At 39.7% G+C, this 18530-nt stretch overlaps 1 protein-coding gene across 10 annotated transcripts in view; it reads left to right on the top strand.

Annotated features, from left to right (window-relative positions):
- The window catches only part of ZFAND6 (zinc finger AN1-type containing 6), a 34734-nt gene extending 16457 nt beyond the window's left edge, over positions 1-18277 (top strand). For 8 of the 10 annotated variants that reach the window (XM_042039018.1, XM_042039017.1, XM_042039019.1 and 5 more), the window contains 5 exons: positions 8633-8802; positions 9745-9856; positions 11930-12030; positions 16609-16722; positions 17307-18277. In XM_042039018.1, coding sequence (XP_041894952.1) covers positions 8652-8802; positions 9745-9856; positions 11930-12030; positions 16609-16722; positions 17307-17455 — 627 coding nt within the window. In that variant the 5' untranslated portion in view covers positions 8633-8651 and the 3' untranslated portion in view covers positions 17456-18277. Of the gene's footprint in view, positions 1-7222; positions 7243-8632; positions 8803-9744; positions 9857-11929; positions 12031-16608; positions 16723-17173; positions 17225-17306 lie in introns of those variants that run through there. The other 2 variants (XM_042039025.1, XM_042039023.1) reach the window with 2 other exon arrangements.
- Positions 18278-18530: the final 253 nt, after the last annotated feature.

Raw genomic sequence — 18530 nt, 5'->3', positions numbered from 1 at the left:
ATCTGGGGAGGCTAAACTGCATAAGTACATCTTCATATTTGTGGGGGAGAACACTCTTCTCTGGCTTGTGTATGGACATGGAGTGCTTTGGGTAGGACAGTGTCACAAGTGGGGTGGCTGGCCAGTGTCCTCTCTGTGTTTCTCAGATAGGCCTCTTGAACTTCTCTCACCATGCCTCTCCCAGGGATACCAGATCAAAACCAGCCTCCCGAAACACATGAGATACCCTTTTCTTGTGTTCACTTTTCTTTGTCTATAACTCATTAGACATTGTCTTTACTTTGTACAGAACAACTATAGTTATGTGTTGTTCTCAGTGCTTTTAATGTTTAACTAGTTATCTTTATTGAAGGTCCCTGTAGTGGCTTGCTGTAAACAAGCGTGTCCAGCTCCAAGGGTTATTTGCTGGTTTTTATTCTTGAAGCCAAGAAGTGACTTTCGTGGTGTGGATGGGTTTTGTTTTGTTGTTTTCACTTGCCTTCAGGTTGACTTCTCCAAAAAGGCAGCTTTGTCAGCTTAGATTTTCTGATAGTCATCACTGAAGAGACAGAAACTTAGAACATTCTGGTGCTGCTCTTTCTGAAAGCATTTCTGTGCTGCTCTGGACTGGAGTTTGCTGAATGAACTGGATTGCCTACAAATGTATTATGCTATTGGGAAATAAGAGGTATTTAAGTTTTCTAAGTCAGAGGAAAAAATTATGTTTCTTTGAATCTCAGGAAGTTTGGATACTGTCATATGTAGGGGTCTAATTCTAGTGGTGCTGCAGTGTTAGCCTAGAACTAGGAAGTCCCAATGTCCAGGCTTAAATGTATAAACAGCTACAACTTTTGCCATCTTGACTTGTATTTTGCTGGTTTAGACTCAAATTGAAATGCATGATAAATAGGTGTGTTGAAGGCTTTATACAGTCTTTTACACAGGCTGCACTTAATCTTTTAGGTGTCTCAGCAGTTAGCAGATGCTCCAGCATAAAGCAGTGGTCATTCTTGTAAAAAAACCCATCATCAGACTAGTGGCTCTATGTGGCAGCTTTCTGGAATTCCAACACTTCCATGAAAATCCTGTTACCTGTACTCTGCCTCTTTGAAATCCAAAATAAATAAAATACTATTCCTCTTGTTAGGTAATAAAATGTAACATTGCTTGTTAATTATTGGGATTTTTTTTGAATTAATTTTCAGTAAAACAGTGAACTTTGTGGAATTGGCCCTTTGTTTGGTGTGTTGAGTATACTAGAAAGTTTGGAAATTCAATATGAAAAATGTTTATACTTCTTGGTTTTGTTTGTAGACTTTAAGTGGTCTCTGCAAGCAATTAGATGCATTTGCATGAGGTGAATGAGAGTCTGTAGTACCACCTCTTTTACAGAAGTTAATCTTTGGCTCTAGTAATCAGTGCTTTGCAAAGGTTAAGTGTGGTCACAAGTAGTAATTACAGTTTCAAAGTAACATCTATTAATAGTGTATGTAGACAAGCATGGAAAGCTGAGTCCTTATTATCAGTGATCTCCTTGATACCAGTGTAGAATCTGTGCATCTTTGTTCTTGCTTAGTAAGAGTGAAGAGGTTGTAGTGAAATGTTCTCTTGTTCCTCGTGTAACCTTGCGTACAAGAGCAGTCAGCTGTACTTAGCAGCATACACACTTTAACACTGGAGGCTTTGTCTGTGCCAGGTGTTCCTGGGTTTATGATATTCTGGCTCAGATTAGTTACAAAAGTTGCTAATATTCCTTCCCTTCCTAAGACCTGAACTTTTGTCTTTTTTCTGTCCATCTGCCACTTCTGAGTTGGCACTTTCTCTCATCTGTGTGTCTCTTCCACTAGTCTGATTGTTTCATAGTCTGACAACTAAAATCTGAGATACAGCTTTCTTAAGAGTCCAAATTTTATTTATATTTTGATTTTTGTATGGAAGGATTTAAACTTACTAACTACTAAAAATTTGAAGTGAAGAATAGACTTCCGTAACTCTTTCCATCTTTTTGCAAAGTTTCTGCTAGGAGTGTCTAGTATAAGTACTTGATTTTGGCCTAAAATAAGTCTGTGCAAGAAACAAAAATAAAAAGCTGTTCAACAGGAATAGACAGGAATGTAGTAGATATTGAATGACTTGTCAAGTGAGTTAGGAGAACATCTTATGTGAATCTTTGGTCACTAGTGTTGAGTATTTTGTTTTTGTTATGAAGTCATTGTATAAATTCTACTTCAAATTACAATTTAAAACTTTGTTGTGAGCAGCAAGAAAACCGGAGGCTCGGTGGAATGAGTGGAAAGGTTTAAAATGTATGGATTCTTTTGGTGCTGAGGAAGTTGGAACTCCCATGTTTTGAAAAATGCAGCAGCTGTGTGTTCTGCTGCTACAGGAACAAAGAGGTCGCTGCCCTTACAGATCTGCTTGCCTAGCTGGTCCTTAACCATATTCACTTTTTTTAACTCAAAGCATTCTGATGAAACTGGGTCAGAGTGTAGCTACACATGTAGCTGTGCTGGCAAATGTGAACCAGCTGCAGTGCTTTAGCCAGGGTGAGCTGTAAGATGAAATGACATGTCTGACTGCAACCAGCAAGCTGAGCTGAGCTGTAATGGCTGAGGCCCCCATTCAAATCTGCCAGTTCTTCTTGGCTCCATAGCAAGTTGCTGGGACATGATAATGCCTTAAAGCAGCTACAAATGACTGCTCAGTGAATGTAAATTGGAGCTTTCTGGGACACAGCAATGGAGTAAAAGAAAACAGGACTGTTCTGTAACTTGCTATTAATTTGTGAGTCTAGTGCTTTATACCCTGAGTAGTGTCCTGCTTCCAGCAGGACATCTGAGCAGCAAATTCCACTGTGAAGCGGTATCCTCGATCACAGCCAGTGCTTTGGGAGCTTCTGCAGCAAGATGGAGCAGAACTCTGCTCTTGAGCCTTTATTCACCCTTTGTTTTGATAAGACTGTAGGGAAATGCATTTCCTATTTATTGCTTTTTGTACCAGCATGCCTTTTCATATGGTGGTACAGGTGGTATTGGGTATCTGTGCCAGTATGCGCTCTAAAGTGAAGTGTATTTTTGTGTGCCCAACTTTGTGTCTTGCTTTATTTGTGCCTGGAATGAAGCTTTGTATGTTTAAGCAGCACACATTACCACTTCTGCAGTTTCTTCCTCGCTTCATTAGCGCAAAGAGAAAATGACCATTAGTATTGGTGCTACTTCACTCAGTGCTGAACTGCTTCCTTATAAAGGTGATTATGACAGAGGAGGGAATATTTTAATCACTTGTTAAAATTGTATTTATCATTTGAGGTGAGTGTCAGGTAAAACTTTCAGTGTGCTGATTTTGACAGTGAAGAGTAGCTCACACTCAGTGCTCTGCTTTCTCTTTGAGCAGCGGTTTCAAAGCTGGCATCAGAATGGTTCAAACAGCGTCTGCTGTGGTGCTGAGGCACAGTGCTGTTTGGGTGGTCTCAGCATTAGCTTTCGGGAGGGATCCTTCCCATACCAGTCACAGATTTTAGAATTGTTTGCAGAACTCAAGACTGTACTGCAGGATGTAAGGATCTGTTCGTTTTCCTTGCCACAACTTGAAGTATGATGATAACTGGTATGCAGGAGACCTTTTTCTTTGGGGAAGACAGATGAAGAGAGAGCTGGCTTCTGTGCTGGATTTTTTTTTTTCTTGTCGAGAATGGGGGGGTGAAAGAGATTATTGCTAAACCTTGTGTGTTTAATCCTGCTAAATGCTGCTCTCTGTGATCTTACTGATTAACATTTGAAGCCTATAAAGTTAGGGTATTGGTTATTTGAAACTAGTGGCATGTACACATTTTAAGTAAAAGGAAATGAAGAAAGCTGGGTGGGGAGGAAGACAGTGCCCGCTCTGTGGGGAAGGGATGTCCACAAGTATTTTGTTACTTGCTTTACAGAGTACTGGAAGACGTGTCTCTTTCTCCAGAGAACTTGATGTCCAAAAGATTTGCACTGCTCTTGTGTTTCTACAGCTTCACCTCTGTACATTTTGTAGGAATGTCCTTTGCATATTTTTTTCCTTGGTACAGAGAGGAATACTCTGAGGATGTGCTATGGTGAGGGAGGAAAGGTAGGACCTGTAGCAGCAGTAAGAGGGCACGATTAGATGCATGAAGTTAGATATTGCAGGAGTAACAGGAACACGTAGATTTTAAGCACCTTATTTGTAGGAAAAGGAGGACTTAGCTTGCAGAGCTGTGTGCTGCCATGCTTCTGGTGGCAATAAATATATTTTAGAAAACAGTTAGAGGTAATTTCAGCTGAAATTTAGCAATTTTTAGCTAATACAAAAAGAAGCTGTTTATTCCATAATCTTCAACGAAGTGGATGTTTTGGGGTTGCACTGAGAGGAGTTGTTTAAGGCTCTTGCACTTCCCTCAAGTCTGTTCCTTCTCATTAGTGCTCGTACAACTGGTTATACAACTATACTGTAAAGCAAAGCAGGGAATGTGCTTAAAATACTGTAAAGAGCTCTGTTGTTTAGGGGTTTTTTCTTTAAGGTAAATCAAATCTGCATTCAGAATAACCTTCAGAATTCATAGCGTTACCCTGTGAATGCTGTGCAAGCACAGCTCTGGGGGAACAGGCAGAGCCCAGAGGCATAGCCAGGAGCTTGACAAGGTCCACGTTTTTTTTTGTGACACCTCAAACTGAGAGGGACATACATGTAGTCATGCTGATCCCAAGACCTTGTTGTCACTTCATCTATGAAGCTGCTTCAAGTGTCATACTGAAGCCAAGCTTAGGAGACCATTTTTGAAATGTGCATAGTGTATGCACTTGGGATTTTTGAAATGTGCATAGTGTATGCACTTGGGATTTTTGAAATGTGCATAGTGTATGCACTTGGGATTTATTTTACAGTAGGCTTGATGCTCAGCAAGGGCTTGCTGCCCCTAAAAAGTTGTCCTATTTTTAGCCATGTCACTTCCTGTGCAGTGTATGTCATTTCTCTGGAGCTGATCTTCTATCAGATCAGCAAGCTCTCCAGTGCACTAGAACAAATATTTGTGTTGTTTCCATCAGGTGGCTGAGCTGATGTGGCTGGAGGCAGGAGCAGGAGGGCAGCAGTGGCTGGAGCTGTGGGAGCAGGCTCGCCCCTCTCACAGCACTGTTCCAGCAGTGACTGCCCGCCTTTAATGCTTTATTGGATGTTTGGGCTCGGTGATACTGCGGGTCTTCCTGGGTGAAGAATTACAGACAGTTTTGAAACAAAAATCATCTGAAGCTGAGCCAAGAACTGGGCTGATGGGAGGTCCTTCCCTCCCCCAAAAACATGTGTTCCATGATCTCTCTCTGTTGATGTTTGCTGCGATGGGGCAGAGTCCGGCTGCTCTGCTCGCGCTGTTTGCCCGCTGCCCCGGCGGGAGGAGGAGCAGTCCCTGCGGCAGTGCTGTCACCCGGCCCTGGCCCTCCTGCGGGAGTGCATGTGTGCAGGAGAGCTATGGCTCAAGTGCAGTGGCACTGGCAGGAACTGCCAGTACTTGGGTCTCTTTCGTTCTGTTTTCAATGCCTGTTTTTGGCTAGTGGTTCTCTTAGTTTTTCAAGCCTGCTCTTCTGCTGAAACAGGCATTTCCACGCTTGTCTTTAGCTAGACCCTGTCTCCTGCCCAAACAGCACACCCGTGACAAATGAGCTCAGAAACCAACCTGTGTTGAAACTAATTGGCACAAGGTAAAGTGGTTGATTTTTTTTTTTTAAAGTTTGATCACTTCCTTGTTTCATTTTGGTGCATGTGAGCACTGAAAGGGAGGGCTAAGGATGGGAGAGCTTATTATACTGGTTTGGCATTTTGTGGCTTTAGGGTTCAAATAGATGAGTTCAGCCATTCCAGCAGCTTACAGGTGGCTAAAACATGTGTTGTCCCTCCTGGTCACATGTCCTCCCTCACATCAGTTCCAGAGGCTCTCCTTTGTGTTGGACTTTCTACTTGGGTTTTTGCATGTGAACTGATTGAGCTCACTGAACTGTCAGAAAACTTTGTGTTGGTGATGGTCCTTTTTTCCTGGTGGGTTTTTTTGGTAGCTCACAGCACTAATAGTGTGGGTGAGGGGGATTATAGCCAACTGCCCTCTTCGAACTTGTTGTCTGGGTGCACGTTCTCATTTGACTTCATAACATTGCATCAGTTTGATCCTATCTCTTATTCACTGTATTTCTCAAATATTAGAAACCAATGAAAGATCTTCCACTTCCTGTGGCCCTTATTAAAACTCTTCAGAAGAATCCCTGGCACTTCCCCTTGGAGATTGAAGTGTTCTGGAGCCTCATGCCAGTGGCTTGTGCTTTGACTGGTGACAGGATCCACTGGTTAATGAGCTTGGGAACTGGCTTAGCTGGAACTGAGGCCAGCTTTTCTTGTTTTTCGTCTGGGCATCTTTGGGCACCTTTCACAGTTTATTTATTGAATTGGACCCAAACGTCTTTTTTTACATCCATGTTAGAGATTGTTATTCTGTGTTTGCATTAGCACCTGGTCCCTTCAGCAACGTTCTGTAGGGGAATATTAGCAGTGGCTGGTGCTGTTAACCGAGTTCCTGTGTGCTGCTTGAAGCTAATATTGAACAGAAGGGCAATCATGGTGCCTTCTGAAAGTTAGCATAGGGTTCTTTAATATGCTGCTGCCTAAAATTAAAAGGATTAATACTTGTATTTTGACATTGAATCTCTATTAGCTCTTGAAATACTCAGTCAAAAGTGTTTTTCATGAGTCTTTCAATCTTAAACATTCTATCCCAAGAGTGACATGCATAAGGTTTCAGCTTTAAATTGGTTCTGGTTACCAAAGCACAGAAAACTTGTGTTCATTTGCTCTCCCCTGAAATGGCTTCTCTGAATGTTGGGCCCAACATAAGAATTAAATTCCACATGCACTACTTGCAGTTTCATTCTGAAAGACTGTCTGGAGAAAGGCAGGAATGAAAGTGTTCTTTCAACTACAAGTACAGTACTTCAGCAAAAATCAAATTTAGCTGTCATGTGAGGTCAATGGGGGCTTTGTATGTCAAAAGCAAGTGCTTCTCTGTCGGGATGGGGGAGTGCAGTCAACAGCTGAAATAAGCTTAATTGCAGGTTGAAGCTGAAAAAGATGCTATCAGATTTTGGTTGTCTTCCTGCCTGTACATCTTCCTTGTCTTAAATCTTGAATACTTCCTCATCCACAGAGTACCTTATTGCTGTGAGCAGAAGACGTGACTTGTTTCTGTGTTGCTGTTGGCTTTGCAACCCAGAGGTTTGCTCTTGATATCAATTTCATATGTTTTGGGGAAATAAAAACAAAATGGGGTGGATGTGGGTGTGAGAGGAGATGAGATTTCTCTGGAAACAAAATAATGGGAAAGTTGTTTGTGTTTGGCTTCAAATACCTCTTATGTAAAAGGAAGTCTTTTTTACTGTGGTACTTCTTACTGTGGTTTAATGTAGTTTTATAACGTGGCACTTGGTGAAGTATTCAACTATCTTGAAAGCCTTTTCCCTCTGGTTTTTTTTCTGTTTGAAATGTATACTGATGTTACTTGCAAGATTTTTTTTTTTTTTTTTTTTTTTTTTTCCTTTTCAGTAATACTGGTTATCTTTGGCTTGACTTGCAAGAATTAAAATTACCTATGCTTCAGCTTACTTTTTAATCAGGAAATGGTAGACCTAAGTTGATCTTGAGTTAAATAATTGATACCTTGATATACCTAGTTTCTTAACGAGAAGCTGTTTTTTCTTTCAAAATTGGTAAAAAAAGGGCAGTTGTATATTTATGGATGTGGGAAAAATGGAAACTGATTTTATCTCGTGCAGTGGCGTGACAGAAATGATTTGCAAGTTAGACCACTTGATAATAGTTAGGAACCTCAGAACACTGATGGAAATGGTAATTTGTTGTAATCTTCTTGTAATATCTTGCAAATATCTGTAAACTTACTTTAATACAAGCCACGGGAAAAAAATAAATTATGCAGTTTTAATGAAAACCAAATTTAAGGATGTTAAATAATGAGGCGACTCATGTATCTTCTACTTCTCATTTTTGTTATATTTTCACACATAATTTATAAATAAATGGTTATCTGTACCTGGTCTAATATTTTTGACTGAAAGGGTGATTTTCTCAGTGTGTGAAAAATCATAATACAGGGTTTGTGGTGAGCAGTTATGTTGTCTTTCACTAATGACACAGTGACATGTGAATTCATGTGACTGTTGTTAATTATAATTACTATGCAGCAAGTAAGTCTGTATTACTATGCTTGTCTTTTATTTTACAGTTCTCATGCACAGTGTCAGGTGTTCAGGTTTCAGCATAAGTGTCCCTCTCCCCTCTTCCCCTTACCTGACTGCTAGAAGCAGTAATAGTTCCAATATTTGCTAAAATTACTTTTCTTTGCGGGGTGTATATCAAAAATAAGTTGGTGGGGCTGAGGGTGGGTAATGCAAAGCCTACATATGACTGTACTTGCGTTATTGGGCAGACTTTTTAGACTTTTTGGGAAAGGGCACCAAGTTACCCACAAGGCATTTTTTCTGGAAGGTCTTTTTGCTGAGCTATAGGAAATTCCAGATTTTCAAATGTCAGCTGTAAAAGAAGGGTTTTCTCAGGCCTCTAAATACTGGGTTGTCTGTATCAATTTCAGGTTTATAGAAGAAGGGAAAATGGCTCAAGAAACTAACCGTAGCCAAGTGCCTATGCTTTGTTCCACTGGCTGCGGATTTTACGGGAATCCTCGCACAAATGGCATGTGTTCAGTGTGCTACAAAGAGCACCTTCAAAGGCAGAACAGTAATGGTAGAATTAGCCCTCCTGGTAAGTAACACCGTCTGTACACGTGTGTGAACAGCTCAACCTGACACACAGCAGGCAGCAGCTTCATGGCCATGTCCAAATACTGATTGTTGGAGCATTAGTGCAAACCTTTTCATTCCAGCATCTTACCGTGCAGAATGAGCTTGGATGGAATGCTCATAATGTAACTGTGCTGCCACTAATCTGCTCAGAAGTAGACTCTCACTAATACCTTTTGTATTCGAGTGTTTCTGATTTGAAGATGGAAAAATGCAGAAAAACACTATGCCAACATATTTTTCCTGGAATTACTGAGTGTAGAGATAGGATTGATCTTGGGGAATGTTTGTGAAAAGCATTTAAAAGTACAGGTATTTTGTTTCTGCAGCCTCATGCTGAAGGATTAACCTGTAAACACTTGATAGTTTCTCCTTAACTTCATATACTTTCTGTTCTTTTTGGCCCAGTGCCCTGTGTACTGTCGCCTTTCCTACAACCTGACCTTTTAAACTGAAGCAATAGCTTCTATTGAAATCTGAGGATCTGGGTTCTACACCTTCAAAATGCATCTGGAGTTGGCATTAGGATGTTATACTGGTGTTCTCACAGATCCATCTTGGTTTTTTAAACAAAACACCAACTTCTCATGTCAGAATACTGCAGTTTATGCTGAGAAAGCTGCTTGCAGATGCTTTAATTAGCAAAAATAATAACTATTTTAAAACTCCAGCTTCAAAATTTTCTGCAGTGTAAGTTCTGGGGGCCTGGGGCTGGAATGAGATCAAAATATGGCCAAACATAATGGTGGTTTTTTTTTTTTTAATTACATTTCATTATGGTGTAGGCAGAGATCCAATTACTTTCTTGACTGGTGTCGCAGGGGTTGAAGAGTGATTTCGGTGTGTAACTGTTGTAGTCCCAGGAAGTAGCATAACACATTTTCCATGGGTGTGTGTCTTGCAGCAGCCTCTGTCAGTAGTATCACCGAGTCCTTACCGGTCCAGTGCACAGAGGGCAGTGCCCAGGAAACTCAGTCCACTTTAGATTCTACATCGACTCCATCTATGCAGCCAAGGTAAGACACTTCGGTGTGCTCTGTGTCTTTACAGAAAAATCTGTGTCAAAATGATTAAATGAAGTGTACTGATCCTGCATAATTAAATGCTGGAACCAGGATTAGGAAAAGGTGTAAGATTTCAGTGCTGACTTTAAAGCATGGGATGTCAGGGCTTCATCTGGCATTCAAATGGAAATTTGTCTTTAGAATTTAGCCTCAAATAGAAGTTGCCAGCTTCTGTTCTACAGAGATTTATCTGGCTGCTCTTCTGATTCCACAACTTGTAGTTGTACATTTACCAAAGGAGAACTCTTTTCATCTTAGAAATTTGAGGATTTTGTAAAATGGCAGAGAGCTGTTTACTAGAGCTCTCATAAATAAATGTATGATAATGTGTTAACAAGCCAGTTGCTTCACAAAGAGTGGAGAGTACTAGAACAGCGGAAAGATACAAGTCTTGGTACAAGTTGTGCTACTGAACTGATCTCTTATTAAGCAAGTAATTTCCATCAGGATTATTCAAGGATACATAATGTCCTCTTGTAAATCACTCAGACTTACTAAGTGTTCTCCATTTGTAAAAGCTAAATATTTGTTTATATTTAGTGCTTCATTTCAGTTTAGAATGACACAACCAACAGCAACTTAAGTGCTTTGGAAATTTTTTGAGTGAAAAGTGTTAGTGTGTTACATACCATGGAAGCTAACTTGTAGTAATACTCATTTCAACTTTTCTTTAGAAAAATGAATGTAGCAAAACACAGGCTGAGGGCGATTTCATCAGTTACTGCTGACTGATTCTGCTCAGACTGTTTTCTGCTCTCTATCTTTTTATGGGAGGTGTTATCTCATGCTTGGATCCTGCATATGAACTGAGAGCTAGGTGCCATGCTTGATGCTATATTTAGTCTTTCCATTCTGAGGTTTCTAGTTGGGCTAGAAAATACATATCTTACCCTGAAACAACTCTTCTGGTATGTGTAAAAAAAAAAGTTCATCCAGGTCAATGCACAGATGTGAACCAATTACAGTGCCTTGCCTTTGTTCTCTTACAACTTCAATAAAGTCATGAAAGAGCAGAAGTACCTCACTGATCACTGGCTTGATTACTGGCTGCAAGAGAAGTGAGTCCTCTTGGACTTGCACTTCAGAAAAATCAGTGTCACTTGCTTGGGGTTTTTTTCCAAAATAAAAAAGCAGGAATTCAACTTCAGTCTCTGGAAATACCTCAGAATTACGATGCTCTAAGGACAGATCTATTAAATTGACAGTGTCCTTTTGCAGGTGGCCAGACAGGCAGCTCGAGACCTGCATGCAGTTCTTGACAATTAAAATTGTGACTCCAGTGCTCTGGTTGTGCCATGGAGTGCTGGTTCATGGGCTGCTGGGCTTTGCCTTCAGAGTGAATTCCCTTAGTGAAAAGGAAGAAAAAAAATAATGCAAATGAGATAGTGCTACCTCTTGCTTGGGGCTTGAGCTCTGTCTTGTTCCATAGGAGAGCTGCTGGATGAGCAGCTTGTCTGGGAGTGACTGCTAGTGTTGAATTGCTCTCTCTCAGCTGCTCGGGGTGTTCATTGGTGAGTGTTCAGCCATGCTGTGATTTAGCAGTATGGCCAAAGGATTGGGAAGTTTTGCCTGCACCACTTTACACTGTGAAAATCCAAGGGGTTCTGTGTGCAGCTGCTGCAGCTTTTTATTACTGGAAACATTGACATGCTGCAATTTTCTTGTTCATATCACCAGAACACTGAAAGTAGCTCCTCTACAATTATCTTGCTGACTTATGTTATAAAGATCCTTGCATATTGAATGTTGCATTGTTGCTTCTGTGTGGAATGATGGTATGCCAAACCACCCAAAATGTTCTTCCTTTTTTGTAGTAGAACTGTCTTATTGCATTCAATATGAATTTAAAAAAATGTTTACCTTTTGTGTCAGTTCAGATTGTGGCAGTTCTAAGTGGCTACAGAAACAGCTTCAGAGTGAAAAGTTCTGGGATACTTCATCAGGAGGTGCCCTAATGTATCTCTTACAGGAAAAGAACGTGGAAATGCATCATAAAAATTGTAACTTTCTTCTTTTGCCCCCCAGCCCTGTGTCAAGTCAGTCACTTTTAACAGAATCCGTAGCATCATCCCAACCGGATAGTACGGCCGTGGACAAAACAGTACCTGAGACAGAAGAGTTGCAAGGTTGGTGCCTAGTTTTCAGAGGCAGAATTTATGAATAATGTTTTTTAAACTTTGACTGTTCTTAATACACTCCCGTTTGAGATGGCTGATTCTCAAACCCAAATATTGTGTGAAGTCAGAAGGCAAAATAAGGATAAAGTTTCTTTTCTTGAATGGCAAGTCAAGCTGAAACCTTATGTTTATGTTTAATTGGTGATTGGTCAGTGTCTGCCATAAACAAGTGTGTTAGTTGGTGTTGGAAATGCACATTGTAAATGGACATCCTGTTGTATGCCATGGCTATTACATGTAAGTAGAGTTTTGAGTATCTGTTACTTCTCAGAGTAACCATTTACAGCACATACCAGAAGCTTATGAGCATATTTGTGATAGAGGGTGTTTGACACAGCCATTGCAAGACAGGGTGAGTATTTTTTATGAACAGGAAATACCTATAAAAGAACCTTTTACTTAGGAACTGTAGTGGTGTAATATTTTGAACTACTGAAATTCACTTTATCAAGTATAAAATTAACAAACCACAGGTTATGTTTACTTGAAGGAAAATGGCTGAGTAGGTTATTTTAACTATATTGGCCTAAAATTCTTCTTGCTGGTACAAATAAAGTTTCTTTTTCCCTTTTTCTTTCTAAATGCAGACTTTAAGAGCTTAAGACTAAAAAAAAAAATTAGTAATATTTCTTAGGAAATGCAGAAATGCCAGATAGTGTACAAAATGTGCTCAGACTGGTAACCTGTAGACATTATGAAAGGTATTTAAAGGTAAGACAGTAAATATTCTGCCTTCTACTGAGACAGTTTAGGCTTTAGTGGGGAGGATTATTTTTTTGTGGACTAGTCTAAACACAGAAGTTTAGGTTTTTCACAGATACAACATGTAATTCCACTTAAACATTCTAAATATTAGTTCTTCTACTGTACCTCTGGTATCAAAGTTACACTTCTCAGATACTTTTCTAAACCTGACCCATCCCTTTTTGTAGGGTGGAATATAAGAGTCATTATTCAGCTACTGTGCCAAGTAAGGCCATCTCCTTAGTCACATAAACTTGTGAGAAGATTTTAATTCTATTTTTTTTACCATTTTTACTAACCTTTGAGGTGTTAATTATTAGAAACATGTTTACTCTTGAAAATATATGTTCTAGAGATACGCTCTAATGCCTGTTAGGAAGTTTGTGTTCTGGAGCTGAGAGCTCTTGTCTCAGTTTTGACAGTGCCTCTACGGGCTTTTCGCTGGGAGGCAGAGGGAATACTTTACTTTATTGACCCTTACACTGTGAAGTGACTTGGGCCTGTGAGAAGACTTTTTCCAGCAGGTTTTCAGAGGCATGTCTTTCTCCTTAACCATTTGGGTAAATCTGTGCTCCTTCTGATTCTCTACCTCTCAAGCTCATTCTCCTTATGAGAAGAAAAAAGGTTTCTCAACCAGAAGCTTTGAATTTAGGGACGTATCTGCATTTTACAGTATGTTTTTCAAGGATCAACCTATATCAGGTGTTTAGATTACTCAGCTGTGTCCTCTGTCCTTTTCTTTGTACCCTCGTTTCTAAACTAAGAACATCACCAGCATATAGTTGCAGTTCTAAATTACCATCCCTATTTATAACTCTCTGGCAGGGTCAGCCTTATTTCCTTAAGAGTTCCTTCTGTGTTGCCCTGTAACTGAAAATCATAGGAAATGTAGTGTTTCCAGTTTTAAAGCATTTTGATTTGAAAATATAAGTTTGGAAGGAAAGCAGCTTAGAATGGATGCTGAGAGAATTTAATTGAATTGCTCTAACAGTTGTGCATCCTAAAGTTTCTCCTTTTTTTGGAATTTGAATTTTAGGTTGCTGACAAGAATGTAATACAAACATGTGAATCCAAGTGGTTTTTTTTAGTACTGCCTAAGTTTCTAACATTTAGAAAAAGATAGTCCTAGCAATGTGCTAGTTGATCCCAGAGTGAAGTGTGTCTCATAGTATTTCTGATGATGTAGGGGAACAAAAGGAGAAGTAATGTCAGTATTTATTTAGATAAAATCTTGCCTTGTTGGGAATGTCTGTTCTGAGGAGAATTGTTCTATGCTGCTGGTGTAACTTAATGTATTGTGTTCAGCTGAGGTCTCCTTAACTTGCCATGTAACAGAAATTACCAGGCTGCAACAGCATTGAACGAAAGACTGGGTGAACAATTAATCTTTCTTAGATTACTGTTATTACTTTTCTAAAGCAGACAGATAAATGGGACTTGAGCTGTGTGCAACAGTCCTTGCTGTTTGCAGTCAAGCTAAAACTACAAAGGGATAAAGTTCCCAAAGAGCAGTTCAGAGTTGTCTTTGTTGGACTTACGCATTGCAGAAGATATAGAGGAAAACTCTAGAATATGTTATTAAGTCTAGACTTCAGAGCTAGTGTTTGTATGATGGTGCTTGTGGAACACTGCAAAAAGCCCAGATGCCCTAAGATAGGGACTAATAGAATTTTTTTTAACTTTAGTGTTCTTAAATACCATGAACATACCATTAAAGATGACGTAAAATGAAACTCATGGTTGGGATATTTGTGATTATCATAGAGGATTTTGGTTCAAATTTCTGGCTTCTATTCAAAAGCAAATTGAGACCTAAAATTTATGGTTACTACAGTAGATACAGAGTGACTTGTGGTGCAGTAGAAGAATCTTCCCACTCGGTTCTACACTGAGCAGCAGCGCTTAAGTATTTTTAAACTTTTTTTAATGTGAGAGCCATACGCACAAAGAAAATGTAAGTAAGGGTGTTTGAGAGCCTTGTTATGCAGGGAAGAGTGCCAGTTTTTCCTAAATTTAGCTAATAGTTACAGAGGCTCTCAGTGAAACTTACATTGAGGTAACTGGATTTTGCTACAACAGGAAATGCAGACTGGAGAATGTTAGCTCATGGCATGACGATGTCTTAATGAATTAAGACTGCAATGTCTGTTTTGTATAAAACTGCAGAAGTTCATTTGAGTAAGTCTTACCCCTTCTGGTATTTGTCTCACCTCTTTTAGTCCTTGCTGATTATGGTTCTTATCTTGGAATCCTTCTGATGCTATCCCCAGTCAGAAATGTGCCCTGTAACAGCCATTTAAAGCCATTGAACCTCCTTTTTTTTTTTTTTTTTTTTTTTTTGCAAACTATGAATTTTTATACATTTCAGGACAAAGAGAAGCTCTGCTTGTAACATAGGTGGTGACTTAGAAGGACTTAATAGACTGTGTATAATAGTATCTTTGCTAGATTAACCTGTGGAATATACTGTCCCCTCGGGCAAAGTCTTTGCTGGTTATCAGGTATCTTGCTATCCATTGATGTTGCTTAGTACAATGTTTTGATACATAGCAAAAGTGGTGAGTGCCCTTTCCTTTAAAAAAAAAAAAAGATCAGAATAGCAGCGCATGAAAAACCCCACTGGATTTGTCATGCAGAAGAGCTGTCAACTGGCGTAGAACTAGCACAGAACTGCATCTGACAGTCTCTGACAAACAAAAGTCCAGCTGCACAGAGATGCCTGCAGCTTTTTCCCTGACAAATGTCTGAGCTTGCTGTTGTATTCCCTTCCTTACAGCACTGGTTCTAGCTCTGCTTCCATCCACACTCCTCCCAGCTGGAGCTTGCTTTTGTTCTTTGCTGCAGATACTCCCAGCTTCTGTGTATCTTACTCCCTGGAGACTTGTCCTGCTGTGGTGTAGCTATGTCTGGTAGGCAGAGGTTGGCTCTTTGCCCTTCTTGAAATGAAGTTGGGGTTTTTTTGTTTCTATTTCTGTTTTGTAATGTAAGGAATGTGGAAATACTTGAGGAAACCAGCCAACTTCTATTTTTACCTGAGTCAGGCAAATACTACCATTACTTGTTTGTACTCTCCCACACAACCTGTAACCTGTTTCTTTTAGATGTGAGAGAACACTGAAGTAGGTTGAAAGTTGCCTTAGGAGAAATGTCTTTAAAATTAGGTCTTTACCTGCTTCCTTCTGGGCTCCAGGACAATGTAGTTCCAACCTGTAAGTCTAGGTCTCTTGAGCTGATGTTTCTCACCCCAGGTAGTGACTGTGTTCTGTGTAGGCTTTTTCCAGGTGTGCAAGAGCAACAGTGTCACAATAGCTGAGATTGTTCTGAAATACTGTGTTTTGTGTGGCCTCCGTGTTGCAGCCTTCAGCAAAAATAATGTTGATTCAGGATCTGAAAGAGGGTGTTTGGCTCAGCTGATGCTGTTACACAGAGTGCTTCTTACAAGCTGATTTTGGGAACTTGGCGAGTAACACTGTGGGGAAGCACTTGGCTGCTGGATTTTCTTCCCGAATCTGACAGTGCTGAATCTTACTGTTAAACCTAATGTTTATTACTCTGGTTTTTTTATGGTATTTTGAAGCATTTGGTGAGTTCTTTCCTTAAATTACATTGAAGGTGTAGAAGGAGAGAGTTCAGTCACTGCAGAGACACCAGTACACTTCAGACATGGAAGCTGCAGCAAAATGGCCAAATGTACAACATGGGCTTTAGATTGTTGTAGGACTTAAAAGGGAAGAGACAGACTTTTTTTTTCTCCACTGTTCTTACTAACTTTTTTAATGTCAGCTTCAGTGTCAGAGAATGCAGAGCCCGCACCTGAAGAACAGGACAAGTCGCTTGACAAACCAAAACAGAAAAAGAATCGTTGTTTCATGTGCAGGAAGAAGGTTGGACTTACTGGTAAGAAATACTGATTTCAGTTTCCTTATGCTTGTTTAGGCTTTGGACCTTTGAAATGTTATCTTAAAGGGAAAATGGGGCATGGTCATTTGATGTTGATTTGAAGTAATAGTCAAAGGTGCTTTCAGCTGAATCTTACTAGATTAGTCATTCGTGTATCATTTTGTTTTTCAGCCTCCTGTCTTAAAGTGAAGTTCATAATTCCAAATACTTCCTTTTGGAAGTCTGCTTAGCTGAGGAATTGGTTGATAGTTTGCTGCCATTCACTAGCCACCTTTGCAGTGGTCCAATGAAAGGGCCTGAGTTCTTCAGGGCTCATAAACACTAGCAAAAGAGCAGGAGTTTTCTAGGAATGTTCTGTGCTAGAGTGTCATGCAAAAAGAGGGATGGTCAAGTCAAATCTTGCTGTAATCACTTAAAAATGTATTTGTGATTCTTATGCTTTCTGCAGCAGAGGCTCTTTGGCTGATTGATTGACACTGGTGACTGAGATTTACTGCTAGTGAGTGAACACATTCAGGATTTAAAGCAAACCAATGTAAATAAGAATGTTGAAATATCTGAGCTGCTGTTTCTGTCCACAGGGTTCGAATGTCGGTGTGGGAACGTTTACTGTGGAATGCACCGTTACTCAGATGTACACAGTTGCTCTTACAATTACAAAGCTGATGCTGCTGAGAAAATCAGAAAAGAGAATCCTGTAGTTGTTGGGGAAAAGATCCAGAAGATCTGAACTGCTGCTTCTGCTGGAATACAAAAATCTTCTGACCATCTGCAGATTAAATTGACTTGAGCTTTTTTCCTTAGTCATCAGGAACGTAGAGCAGTGTATCTTGCCTAGACCTTTTAATCATGCATGTCATCAGATGAATAGATTTTTTTGGTTTTGGTTTTTTTTTTTTTTGTTTTGAAAATGACTCTGAACATTATTTTCATTGCAGTTTTCTGTGGCTGAAGACTTAAGTAAACTTTACAAGTATTATCCTTTAAGATCATTTTAATTTTAGTTGAGTGCAGAGGGCTTTTATAACAAACGTGGAGAAAATATTGGAGGGCTGTGCTTTTCCAGGATAAAACATGCATGCATTAACTTTGCAGTTTATTTTCTTGTTGTATATAGCTTTTCTCTGCAGCACAATTTCCTTTTTTTTTTTTTTTTTTTTATAATGCCTTGTATGGCACAACTAGTTATCAGTAACTGAATGTATTTTAATCATTATGGCTGCTTCTGGTTTTTTTTCCCATTAACGAGAGGTTATACATGTTCGCATATTAGCTTGTTTGCACCCTCTACCTATTTATGTATGAATCATTTGTAATGAGAGTGTGTGCTGAGATTGTGTGGGTTTTTTTGTTGTTTTTTTTTTTTTTAATAGGGTTTGTTTTTGTGTGTGTGGGGGGAAGGCTGTATGCACTTCATTGACTGCAGTTTTCATTGGGATTACATCCATCAGTTTGTCTGTACACAAATATGAAGAATGATCTGAAATACCTGTGCTGTATTTATGTTTATCCACGTCTTAACTTTGATTAAATAAAACTTAAAAAAATCCGAGCCCCTGTGGCTGTCACTGGAATATGTAAGTTGGATTTCTCTTGCTTTATTTTAATGGGGACCTTCCCTTGGTGGTTCCTTTACTTAAAGTGTATTTATTCACAGTGACCATGTGTATCCCAATGCCAGCTAAATTCTGGTGTTTTTTTAAAGCCTCTTCACCTGTAACTACCAGAGACACTGCAGTTTCCACACCTTGTCTGTTGATTCTGCCCAGGGAGCTCTCCGTGCTTCCTGTGCAGGAGTTTGGGGC

Source organism: Corvus kubaryi, unplaced genomic scaffold (genome assembly GCF_017639235.1).
Source record: "Corvus kubaryi isolate FWS band 111438036 unplaced genomic scaffold, C.kubaryi_AGA036_p1.0 37394, whole genome shotgun sequence".
Classification (NCBI taxonomy): Eukaryota; Metazoa; Chordata; class Aves; order Passeriformes; family Corvidae; genus Corvus; species Corvus kubaryi.
The sequence above is the reverse complement of the archived record's forward strand: the minus strand, read 5'-3'. Positions and strand labels throughout refer to the sequence as shown.